Source organism: Miniopterus schreibersii (assembly GCF_964146895.1).
Source record: "Miniopterus schreibersii genome assembly, chromosome: 2".
Taxonomy (NCBI): Eukaryota; Metazoa; Chordata; class Mammalia; order Chiroptera; family Miniopteridae; genus Miniopterus; species Miniopterus schreibersii.
In genome coordinates, this window is record NC_138102.1 from 83,782,423 (window position 1) to 83,796,000 (window position 13,578).

The window sequence follows — 13,578 nt, forward strand, 5'->3', positions numbered from 1 at the left end:
AAATCTCCCTAGCTTCACCTTGACTTTAAATCAGCCCTCAAAGGGGAACAAATAAAACATATATAAATATTTAAGATCTGATAAAATAAAATATCTTTTAACACAGCGATTTTCAAACCTTTGTAAAGCAGTTGAGTTCTTCCATAAATAGGATGTAACACAGAACTCCAAATTGCCTGAGATCTCAGTGGAGCTGCTGAGACCCAAGCAGGAAGAGCCCTTCTGAAACAGAACTTTGGACCCCCCAAATCTTGCTGAAATAAGTAGAGAATGAAAACCCTTGCTCGAAATCATCTTGAGCAGTAGTCAATGAGATGGTAAGGAAGTTCTTCAAAATGGTCAACCAATATTTATTAAGTACCTACTAGGTAGTTAGTTCTCAGTATTATTTTAAATTTAATTTTTAAATATTTTAATTTACATATTTTTTAAAAATTTAAAAATAAAATATTTTAATTTAATTACTTAATATTTTTAAACTTTAATTTTCTTTAATTTTAAAGAAATTTGTTTTCTAGAGTTTGATCAAATAGTAAGCACATGTTGGATGTTTAGCATGTACACAGCCCTGTGCTAGTTGCTGGGGTGCTTCTTTGAGGGGAATGTACAGTGAGATGAGTAAGATATGACCCCTGCTGTGAAAGGAGTCTTGAGAGAAAATGATGGATACACAAATAACATAACAGAATGAAGAAAGCATGATGGTAAGTGAGCAGGTGGTAGTGGGGTGCTGCAGAGCAGAGTCTGAAAACAGACAAAGTTCAGTATCCACAGATAAGCAATGGGATTTTGCATGCTGAGTGCTTTGAGCAATTCATTGGTTCTGTAAGGGAGGAAAAATAACTTTTTCTCTACTCTTCTGAGTTCTTACCTGAGACTCCTATAATAAAAGACAGATTAACATGAGAAGAACAAACAGAAGTTTATTAACATTATATATTAACCTCATATATATAGTATATATCTATATGTTATATAGATATATACTATATATAGTATATATCTATATGTTATATAGATATATACTATACATATATACATATATACATACATACATACATATATATATATATATGGGAGATACTCAGAGAAAAATGAATAACTGCAGGGGTGGCTTAGAATTCAAGCTTAAATACCATATTAATAGGGAAATGGGAGTGGGGATATAGATCTCTTAAGGGAGAGTAAATTATTTTTAGAAAACGTAACTGGGCCCACATAAGAATAGATGGGAACTGTGAGAGTTTGTGACAAAGTTTGGGTGTGTTATTGATTTCTAGTCTCCTCTTCTGTGACAAGAGTCAATCTTCCCTGGTTGATGAAACTCAGGGGAGGGGATTTATGACACTCAGTTCCTGTTGGAGGATCTGTCTTCAGGCAGATAAAGGTAGTGCTGAGGAAGTCTCTCCCTGCATTTGATGTTTTTCAAGTGCCTGCAGCTCAAAATAATCAGTACACCAAAGGGGCATATTTTGGGGTGGCATGTTCTGTTACCCTTCAGTTCAAAAGTATTTGGAAGAATGTTTGGATCTGAGGGAAGTCCTAGTTGAAATGGGTTGCTCTTTTCTTGTAAATATCAAATTGCAATCTTTTATTTATAAGAAAATATACCAACACTATACTTAATATTTTTTTATTTGTTTGTATTACTCCTATGTCTTTTTCAGACCTCCAGTTAGTTTTAGGGGCAGTCTCAGAGGTAAATCCCTTCCTTACCTGTTAGCAAGGATATCTGAGGCAACAGCAAATCCTCTCAGCTCCACCCACTCAGTGGGAGATTTTCCAGCCTCCTCCCTCAGCCCACTGCTATTTGCAACCTACCTATTCTAACTTTCCTCCTGCAAAGGGGATAAATTGTGGGGTTCAAGTGAGATTTGAAGGAGCAAATGAGGGAGAAGGAACAAGGGAAAGGGACAAGGGTGGAAGGTAGACTCAATCTCCTATCATGCCTCACTCCCTGCTGGGCCATGCACCCCTTGTCCTTGAGGGCTCATGCTCCTCTGAGATCTCTGATGGTAGCCTGAGCTTGGGCAAGTAATTCCCAGTTCAGTCCTTTGTGAAGAGATGTCTCCACCAGCATCGCTATGCAGACAATGTGAGGGAGGAGACATTGGAGGGAGTCCTTTCATTCTGCTCATTCCCCGCACAAGGGCCCTGTTTGCCTGGCAGACTGGTAAGGAGTGAGAAAGTCTTAAGAATATATCCCATTTACTAGAAGCTCTGGTCAGATGCAACAAATATGTCAGTGAGGAGGAAGGGAGATGGGGAGAGAACCCCGTTTTCTACTCCTAGAGGCATTTGATTTAGAATTTGATCTAATGCCAGCCACTCATCAGCCCTAGACCTTTCCTCTCAGGAGGCATTCCCTTTTACATCATCAGATCAGGGCCCCTACTCCTCCACCTAGCAGAGCCCCCCAGTGCTCTCCTATGCAGAACCAGACAAACACAAAATTAAATCACTCTCAACCTCACTGTGGACTTGAACTTCTCCTGAAGCTCTTTAGTGGGAAAAAGCTGCAATTGTTATTTTATTTTTTCTGCTTTTCACTGTGAACTATGTATTATTTTGGTAGTGCCCTTCCCAAGCTAGCTTCCTAATTGACAAAGTAAAAATAAGTTTTTTGTTAGGGCAGTTCTTAGGAATGTGGGTGTATGTTTTAATTTATAAGTAGTGCTCTATCCTTTTAATACATTATATTAAAGTCCTGAGAAGTGACTTTTAAACCACTGAAATTTATCTTTTTCCTGCTGTCTAGCATTTCAAAATCCTAATATAAACGAGGCATGCATTTTACTTGAAAAACTTTAAAATTATATCCCATTAATCACACAACTTGTCTGAAGTCTGACCTTAGGCTTATTTGCATGGATTGTCGTGTTATTTGGACTGAATTTTCCAGTTCATTGTATTTTTCCACAACTACTAATTCTCATACTGAATCAGGTATGGAACTTGCTACACATTGGGAACATACGGCTTCTTTAGCAGTGGTCATGCTAGGAGAAAGTTTCTTCCATAACATATGCAATGCATACTGTATACCCATTTCTTCTGATTCATCTTTATCTCATTTTTCATTAAGAAATAAGTAAACTAATTAATGGAGGTTAGATAAAATTTTGCCTAAATTATATTATTTCTAAATGTTCTGTATTTTTAAGGAATAGATCCCCACCCCCAAGACTTATACTTTAGTCTCTCATATTTGTTTTCAAATGGACTGAATAAAAGCTGGTGTTATGGAACAATTTATAGTAGAAAAGATACAAATTTAGTCAACTCAGAGTTCTATAAAAATAATCGAAAAATTCCTTCAAACTATGCACACTTTTACTTCAAAAGAGCATGCAAATATTTTCTCTTGCAAAGCCAAGGAAACATGATTTGTGGGTACATCACAGTGGAAAAATATTTCTGACAGCATTCCCACAGCACTAGGGGAAATGCATTCATGGGTGATCTACAAGGGACAATCGTCCGGAAAAAGCAAGTTCCCTCTGATACACTGGTTTTTATTACTTTCCTTCACTAACACAGCACCGACCCCTTCAGAGAAACAACAGCCCATTTGCAATAGGCCCCCAAAACTGCAAGGAAATGTCTACTAGTGATTCAAAATTGGAGTTCGTCTGACACCCTGCTTTTATGCAGGGGTCAAACCAAGTAACCTTCTCTAAGGAGACTATTTCTCAGGAAAAAACAGGCAGAGGCAGTGTGTCTGGGGTGCACTTTCAGTTTGCATTCCCTTCATGGTTTACACCTGGAGGGAGGATTTTGTCATTATGAGTTTACAATTTGTGCACTGTCCTGAATACTTGTTTTCAGTATGGAGAATTTGATGTCAGATGTTGAGAACCATATTATCATGATTGTCACAGAAAAACAATTAGGAAAAAATTTTAAACCATTATGGATGGATGACCACATCCATCCTTATGTCCACATTCTTTATCACTTTCTACCATCAGTCAGATTGAATTTGTTAAAAATCTGTCATCAGCCCCAAAGCTAATAAAAGGTTATGCTTATTTAGCACCTCCTTTTCTGAGAGCAAATCTCAGTGTAGAATGTGATTTTAAGAAGTACAATTTAATTTTAAATGTCATTTTATTTTTTTTACTCTCACTCAGTTTTTAAGCTTTACCTTTTCCATTAAAAAGATTAGTCTAATCTCAGTAGTATTATATTAAAAGAAAAATGTCCAAAAATACTCTGCATGCTTAACAAAGACCAGAGATATGTGAGAATCACTACTAATGTTTGTTATCTGAAGTATGGAAAAACATTCAGATTTTTAAAAAACATTAAAGTAACAAAGAGTACTATGGATAAAACAAATGTGCATAAAAGAAAATGGGGAGTTTTCTTCAGGAACTCACTATTTATGAAAAATCGTTTCAATTTTAAGCCAGAAAGGTTATTGTTTTTGCTTATCTTGCTAGCTAGTTTCATGGAAAGAACAGCACTGAACTACTTTTCCAGGCCTGTCCTGGTGAAGTCATAGACTTATGCTCCCTCTGCTTCTTCTAGGTTGACACCACTCTGTCTCAGTTTACCGACCCGAACGTTTACTTGTGGGACATCCACCACAGTAAGGGGCTCATTAAGGTGGATGGCCTTGTGACCAAGAAGAGGAAACCCTATTGTGTGGACTTCGCTGCCATCCTGCCCCAGATCGCCCTACTCCAGGAAATGCACGTGACGCATTTCCACTTCTCCCTCGACTGGGCCCTGATCCTCCCTCTGGGTGACCAGTCCCAGGTGAACCGCACAGTCCTGCACTACTATCGCTGCATTGCCAGTGAACTCCTGCATGCCAACATAACCCCTGTGGTGGCCCTGTGGCGACCTGAGGCTCCACACCAAGGCCTGCCGGAGCCCCTGGCCAAGCAGGGCGCCTGGGAGAATCCCCACACGGCCCTGGCGTTTGCAGATTATGCCAAGCTGTGCTTTAAAGATCTCGGCTCCCATGTCAAGTTTTGGATCACGATGAGCGAGCCCTACACAAGGAACATGACCTACAGTGCAGGGCACAACCTGCTGAAGGCCCACGCCCTGGCTTGGCATGTGTATGATGATATGTTTAGGCACTCTCAGAAAGGAAAAATATCCATAGCCTTGCAGGCTGACTGGATAGAACCAGCCTGCCCTTTCTCCCCAAGGGACAAAGAAGTGGCAGAAAGAGTTTTGGAATTTGACATTGGCTGGCTGGCTGAGCCCATTTTTGGCTCTGGGGATTATCCACGTGTGATGAGGGACTGGCTGAACCAAAGAAACAATTTCCTTCTACCTTATTTCACTGAAGATGAAAAAAAGCTTATACGGGGTTCCTTTGACTTTTTGGCTTTAAGCCATTACACCACCATCCTTGTAGACTGGGAAAAAGAAGATCCAATAAAATATAATGACTACCTGGAAGTACAAGAAATGACGGACATCACATGGATCAACTCCCCCAGTCAGGTAGCAGTAGTGCCCTGGGGCTTACGAAAAGTCCTGAGCTGGCTAAAGTTGAAGTATGGAGACCTCCCTATGTATATAATCTCCAACGGCATTGATGACGATCTGCAAGCAGGCCAAGATAAGCTGAGGGTGCATTATATGCAGAATTATGTAAATGAAGCTCTGAAAGGTAAGGCCTTCTGAAAACTCTCTTTTTTCGCTTTTTTAAAAAAATAAAAATGTTTTTTTAAAAACATATCATTATTGAGGAAACAAGATGGCGGTGTAGGTAGCAGCTGCAGCTGCACCCACCGCCTCCCGCAACCACATCAAAATTACAACTAAAATACAGAACCACCATCACTCAGAACCTCCTGAAATATGGCTGAACAGAAGCCCTACAACCAGGGAACTGAAGCAGAACAGAGACGGATAGGAGGGGCGGGGACGCGGGCGGATCAGGGCTGGAGCCTGGAGATGGGCCCACGGGCCCACACTCAGCGATGTGGGTTAAACCCGGGAGGGAATCTCAGCTGTGGGGGTTTCCCAGAGGAGTGAGGGGTCCCAGCCCCACAGCAGGCCCCCAGCCCAGGGCCCCAGGGCCGGGAAGAGAAGTCCCCACAACTCCAGGTTGTGAAACAAGTGGGGACTGTCACTGAGGGTCATGGAGGCTGCAGGAGTCCCAGGCTTTCCTTTTAAAGGGCCCACACACGGACTCACTCGTAAGTGCTCCCTCTGGGCTCCAGCGCTGGGCAGCAGCTTGAAAAGAACCTGAGGCACTTGGGGAGGAACTAACCTGCCTGAAATTGGGATGAGAGGTGGAGGGCAGCTTTCTCCCAGGCAGAAGAGATGGCAGAGGCCATTGATCCTTTGGTGAGCCCTCCCCACACAGAGCCGGCAGGCAGGTGCCGTATTTGAATCTCCAGCACCTGACTCACACCTTTGGCCCTGTCCCTGTGATTCCTGGAGACCCCGCCCCTCCCCACCTGCAAGCTCAATCAGGCCGTTTCCACTGGCTTTTTTATGCAAGAGTCCTCTTGAGCCTCATGCTTAGGACTTTCCTAAAATCTCTCAAACAAGCAACAGCATGCCCCATACGGCTTGATAAGTGGCCCCAGGCCTGGCACTAGTGGCAGCCTACATTGCCTCATAGCTTGGCCTCTCCTGGACACCTCCAAGCCCAGCACAAATAGCAGCCAACTATGGTTTGCTGTGTAGCTCTTGCTGGGTGGCCCTGGTAAAGGCACAGGCAGAGGATGACTTTGCACCTCCCGGAGGCCCCAGAGACAGTGCACCTGGTGGTCAGACTCGACCATGCTGGATTACAACCCTACCACATCCACAAGTGACACACTCAAGGGGAGCACTTGGTGAACACCAAAGCTCCACTGAAATAAATTCTGCTCCATAGGGGTGTCTCCAGCACAGCAGCTCTTCAGCTGTAGTGCAGCTGGTCCTCACAGCCAATTGGCCTGGGAGTCAGTTCCTCCCAGGGACACCAACAGCAACCAAGGCTCAAGTACAACAAGACAGTGCACACAGCCCACACAGGGGAGCACCTAGAAGGCCCAGCTCAGGTGACTGGGGAGGCTGAACCACTGGACCCTATAGGACACCTACTACATGAAGCCACTCTACAAATTCCAGGAGACATAGCAGCTTTACCTAATGCATAGAAACAAACACCAGGAAGCAGCCAAAATGCGGAAGCAAAGAATCATATCACAAAGGAAAGAACAGAAGAAATCTCTAGAAAAGGAACTAAATGAAATAGATCCAAGCAAGCTAACAGATACAGAGTTCAGAATAATGGTTATAAGGATGCTCAAGGATATTAGTAAGAGTATGATGAAAATAATTGAGAAGATCGATGGCATAATAAAGTACCAATTTGAAATGAAGGCTACATGAACTGAAATGAAGAATAATTTACAGGGAATCAACAGTAGAGGACTCTGAGAATCAAATCAGCAATTTGGAACATGAAGAAACAAAAAACACCCAACCAGAAGAGCAAAAAGAAGAAAGAATCCAGAAATATGAAGATAGCATAAGGAGCCTCTGGGACAACTTCAAGAGGCCCAACATTTGTATTATTGGGGTACCAGAAGGAGAAGAAAGAGAGCAAGAAATTGAAAACCTATTTGAAAAAATGACAGAAAACTTCCCCTACCTAGGGAAAGAAATAGACTTACAAGTCCAGGAAGCACAGAGGATCCCAAACAAGAGGAACCCAAAGAGGCCCACAACAAGACACATCATAATTAAAATGCCAAAGGTTAAAGGCAAAGAGAGAATCTTAAAAGCAGCAAGAGAAAAGCAATTAGTTACCTACAAGGGAGCACTCATACGACTGTCAGCTGATTTCTCAACAGAAACCTTGCAGGCAAGAAGGGAGTGGCAAGAAATATTCAAAGTGATGAAAAAGATGGAACTACTACCAAGGTTACTCTACCCAGCAAAGCTATTATTTAGAATTGAAGGGCAGATAAAGAGCTTCTCAGACAAGGAAAAGCTAAAGGAGTTCACCACCACCAAACCAGCACTACAGGAAATGTTGAAGGGTCTTCTTTAACAAGAAGCTAATGAACAAGAGAATCTGATGAACTAAATAGATCCAGAGACATTGACGCATGTAACAGACGATCATATTTCAGAGGGAAGAGGGAAGGGGGGTAGAGGGTGGGAAGAGCTTAACCAAGGAAGTTATATGCATGTATGCATAGCCCATGGACACAGTCAATAACTGGGTAGGGGCCTGGGGAGGGGGTGGGAGTGAAGTGGAGGGGGTCAATGGGGGGGGTGGAAATGGGACACCTGTAATACTTTAAACAATAAAGATAAATTTAAAAAAAAAGATCACAGAAACCCGCAAAAAAAAAAAAAAATATATATATATATATATATATATATAATTGTCTAAAGTATTACAGATGTCCCCTTTTTACCCCCCATTGACCCCTTCTACCCTGAACCCATCCCCCACCCTGGGCTTTCACCACACTATGAAAACTCTCTCTTGAAGGTTATGTTACCCGAAGGCATGATAACCACTTAGAAATTCTCAAATACACACACTGTCACCTTCAAAGAGAAGTGGTGTCCATTTGTTGCCACCCTGAAAAAGTTCTACAAAGAGTATTTTCCCCAGAGATAAAGGAGTTTAGCTAAAAGTGGCAGACTCAAAATCCTTACCACCTACTTTGGGCCTATGAAAGCATGGACTGTCTTGTCCTCCATCCTCAGATGGCCTCACAGCAGTCTGACCTGCTTCAAGTATATGAAGATTAACCCAAGTACCTCATAGTAGGTTTCATTATGTAAAACCTACTGTGTTAAATGTAGCTCAATGTTTGTCTTGATATTTGCCTATTTGTCTTTCCATGAAAGCAGTCTTTTCTAATTAAATACAATTTAGTCTGAAGTGTTTTCTGATTAAATACAATTTAGTCTGAAATTTTATTAAATGGTATTAAAAATATTTCCTGATGCACCAAGGCCATGTACAGGTAAAGTGTTGTGTGCAAAATATTTTAATAACTATTCTCCTGTTCTTTTGTTTCTCCAGCCTACATATTGGATGGGATCAACCTTTGTGGCTACTTTGTGTATTCATTTAATGATCGCACAGCTCCGAAGTTTGGCCTCTATCGTTATGCTGCCAATCAGTTTGAGCCCAAACCATCCATGAAACATTACAGGAAAATTATTGACAACAATGGCTTCCCAGGTCCTGAAACCCTGAGGAGATTTTGTCCAGAAGAATTCACCCTGTGCACAGAGTGCAGCTTTTTTCATACCCGAAAGACTTTACTAGCTTTCATAGCTTTTCTACTTTTTGCTTTTATTATTTCACTTTCTCTTATTTTTTACTATAAGAAAGGCAAGAGAAATTACAAATAGTCCTGAACTTATTCCTATTCATTTACTTTGAAATAATTACGCACACACGTTAGCTGTTAACCATTTGCACTTGTCAGTGTTGTGAAGCTATAGATTTCATATACCTGATTCCTACAAAACCTTTCTGTGGCATGTGACAGAGGTTTTCAAATAAGCATAGGTGATTGTAAAATCTTGAATAATGTGAATAGTGCCTGGATTTGTTTCTCTTTGGAGGGTGATCAAAAAAACAGACAGGGCCATCATTCCTACAACACATTGTGTAATAAAAGCATGAGAAACGGCAACCATTCTGTAACATTTTTACAGAAATTTAATGACAAGATTAGGCTATTTTTATCTGGGACCATTCCTAAATATAATGTTTACTTAAAGTAATAATTGCAAGTGTTAGAATACAAAGTTATGTCCCAAGCAACCATCTTCCAACTGCCATGATATGCCTAATGGTCTCTGTCGAACCAAGTTTCCCTTGAAAAAGAAGATGATAGAATATAGGAGAGATGGCAAAGGGCCCTTTTAAAAGCAGCATTTCTGTCAAATGCTGTTAATGTTAATTTATATATCTGGTTAATGATATACTTAGCAGGGCAAATTACAGAACTTTATATTTGTATGTGACTTTCAAGGCTTAAAGCCTGAGTCCTTGAAGGCTTTGTGTCACTGGGCCTTGTTGAGGGTCTGCTCATAGGGGATTTTCATTGAATGTTTGCAGAAAAATAAACATGACTCATGAGATGTTGGGCTCTTCAGGAAGCATAAACCGATTGTGAATCACATTATCCTGCAGTAGCTCTAGGAGGAGGGAAGGAATAAAAAGTATGCATTATGAACAGCATTATGATTAATTTGATGATAAACCCTTTCATTTTAGAACAGACCGTGGAATGAATGAGGTGACCTTTCTTGAGAGAATAAGAACAAAATAATAACTCATCCTGTGAAGAATGACTTCACTTTCTGCTCTTTCGAATGTGCCATAATTTCTCTGAGTTGAGTTTTAAATTTTCTTAATACATTCAAAAGCATTGGTCTGATAACACTGGAAACTTTGCTTTTGTGATTCCTGAAGTCCAGTTTATTTTTTTGCTGCTACTTCTGTGGAACTAGCTTTGAACTAGTCTTGCTTTAAAATTTTTTTAATTAAAAAAATATATATATATTTTTTATTGATTTCAGAGAGAGGAAAGGAGAGGGAGATAGAAATATCAATGATGAGAGAGAGTCATTGATTGGCTGCCCCCTGCAACGCCCCCGATGGGGGATGGAGCCCGAAACCCGGGCATGTGCCCTGACCAGGAATTGAACCTCGATCTGCTGGATCCTAAGCGGAAGCTCAACCGCTGAGCCACGCCCAGCCAGGCTGAATTTTTACACTAAAACATACTGCTGATTTCCAGAAAGGGTTAAGTCTTATCCTGTAATGCCCTTTAAATAAATCTTGCTGATTTTCAGACAGGGGAATCTATTACACCAGAGTTGTAGCTGATCTTAATGTTTATTTTATAGATGAGCCAACATCATGCCAGGCAAGATAAACCAACATCATATCAGGCATAACTTATCTTGCTGACACAGTAATACAATGGATACGAAATATTGTACTGTATTATGTATCATCTTTAGAGGTGGTATGATTGTTTTCATTGAAAGATAAGCTTTGGGTTAATCTTTTTAAAACTGGACTTATTAAAATTGGAAACTAGAGATCATAGTTTATTTTATGCATTTATTTTTATGATTATAAGATTAATATATAGTCATTGTAAAAAATTTTAAAACACAGAAACTATATGTAAAAAAATTACTTGTAATTTCACCATCCTGAGGTAGCCACTATTAGCATAGTCTATGTATTTTATTTTACTTAATTAGAGTCAGCTCATATTGTAAATTATTATGTATCTTCACTAATTTTTATTCTGTGCATTTTCTTTGTCATTTATCTTCAAAAGCATCCAATTTTTAATGGAGTAATTCCACTACATAAATTATCACAACTTATTCAACTATTCCTATTTGTTGGCCCAGTTTCTTATTGTTAATTACTGTTAATAATGAATGTTATTTTAAAATGATTTTCTTGCTACAATAATTTTTTGAGTGTATAGAGAAGTAATTTTGTTCCTTGATAATGGATTAAAATAAATTGGCCTACAACTTTGCCTTCTTTCATAACCGTATGACTGATTGCTAGATAAACTTCTTAAAAATTTTTTTTTGAGTTGTCTAAACCACATAGAATATGATTGGAGCAGTGAAGAAAAAGTTCTGACAGCAAGAGGGAGCAAACTGCAAGGTAGGTTGCGAAGGGTGCCCCAGGGTAGTCTCTGGTTGAGCTGAGAGATAATTTCAGACACTGAGAAAGCAAAATAGGAGAAGAGCTGAAAGTGACAAAACAGATGCCAAAGTACTGAGGAGAAACGACATTTCAAAATCATTCAACTGACTTATGGTGAGAGCATCATGCTAACATTGAGTCCCCATAGGCCTTAGGGGGAGGTCCATGGCTCAGGGCCATCTTGAAAGGAGAGAGGGTGCTTCTCAGATCAGTCCAGAGCATGCTCATTTCTTAAGCACTACACTCCTTCCATTGATGCTCTACTCTCAGGAATTCTGGACTTTTCACCATGCCACATACAGGGGTGGGCAAAAGTAGGTGTACAGCTGTGAGTGACATTCTTTTGAGTTAAAAACAACTATAAACCTACTTTTGCCCACCTCATATATTCATATATATTTATAAACATATACATATATTTATGTATATATATGTGTATATATTTAAATATAGAGACCATTCCCCTGGAACTCCTACATCTCTCAGTAGTTGTGGGGCCAATTCTACAGGGGCATTGAGTGATATGCTGTGGTTCCCTGAGGACTCTCAGGCTATTTTCTGCCATATTTGCATTTGCCCTACATTCACAGTTCCTGCCCTTGAACCCAGGTGGGCCTCTTGCACTTAGGCCCAGTTCATTTTGCCTTTGTTTCAAAAGACTGGTTTTCAGATTCATTAAGGATATTTTCCATTTCATTTTTTCTGTCTTCCATAGACAATATTAGAATCTACTTATGCCTTAGAAGCTTTCTTTTGTATTAATTATAACAGCACTTTCCAACAGAGATATAAGCCACATAACTTAAATTTTCTAATAGTCACATTAACACAATAAAAAAGCACAGAAGCAACCAATTTTAAACTACATTGTATTTCCCCTACACATACAAAATATTATAATTTCAACAGGCAATCAATATAAAGGGGATTAAAATTTTACATAATTTTTTGGGTACTAAGTCTTAGAAATATGGTGTGTGTTTTACAAGTACAGTACATCTTGAGCTTAATTTGGATTAACTACACTGTGAGTGCTCAATAGCACATGTGCTTATTGGCTACTGCAGTGGACAGTGCAGGCCTATAAGGAAAGCCTTGCTTTGCCACGTCACTCCATAGCATAATTAATATATCCAAAATATTTGACAACTTAGCAGACTAAACTTTTTCCAAGAATCTTCTAAGCTCCATAATCCATAGAAATGGTCAGCATGTAAGTTTTCAATTAAATTTAACTATTGGTAAAAACAAATATTTTAAAGACATCAATGTGGACAAAAGCATTTTGCAATTCTGAATATTAATTCAGGTGGTGAGATTAAATTGCTTTTCTTTTTACATAGTCTATAATTGAGTTTTTTTCTCTAAATCAAATTGCCCCTTTCCAAATTAATAGAGCAACTGTATTGTTCTATAGCATCTTAATTCAATATTTAATATGAAGAGCACTGCTCAAAAATTTCTGCCTTGGAAGAAAATGTTACTTTGGGTAATATGGACTGGCCTTGACAGAAGGCCTTGATTCTAGAGGGGAAAGAAGAGGCCATGCCCTTTTTGTTTTATTTCTTTACTTAGCCCAGTGTTTTTAAATAAATATTGTTAAATAAATGCTGATTAATTGAATAGATGTAGGAATGAGTGATGGAATAAATTAATGAACAGAATTACCTCACTGATACTACCTTTGTCCAGAGATTGCTTTAATAGAGATTGATTGTCAAGAATCAGAAACTGCTATGCGTTAGACACCACACACTGCAATTCTATGTACTCAGAGGAAGGAATGATACACTTGAATGTAAAACCTTTAATAGCCAGTCTTTTTAGAGGATGAGTCAGTAAAACTGCTGTCCTAAGTCATCACCTCTAGCTTAATCACTGAGATTATA

General features: G+C 39.5%; 1 protein-coding gene across 1 annotated transcript in view; it reads left to right on the plus strand.

Annotated features, from left to right (window-relative positions):
• KL (klotho) overlaps positions 1-10,261 on the plus strand; it is a 56,992-nt gene extending 46,731 nt beyond the window's left edge. Inside the window, exons 4-5 of the mRNA XM_081128150.1 lie at positions 4,534-5,635; positions 9,014-10,261. Of these exons, the coding sequence (XP_080984276.1) occupies positions 4,534-5,635; positions 9,014-9,348 (1,437 nt within the window). The 3' untranslated portion in view covers positions 9,349-10,261. The remainder of the gene's footprint in view (positions 1-4,533; positions 5,636-9,013) is intronic.
• The last annotated feature ends 3,317 nt before the right edge of the window (positions 10,262-13,578 follow it).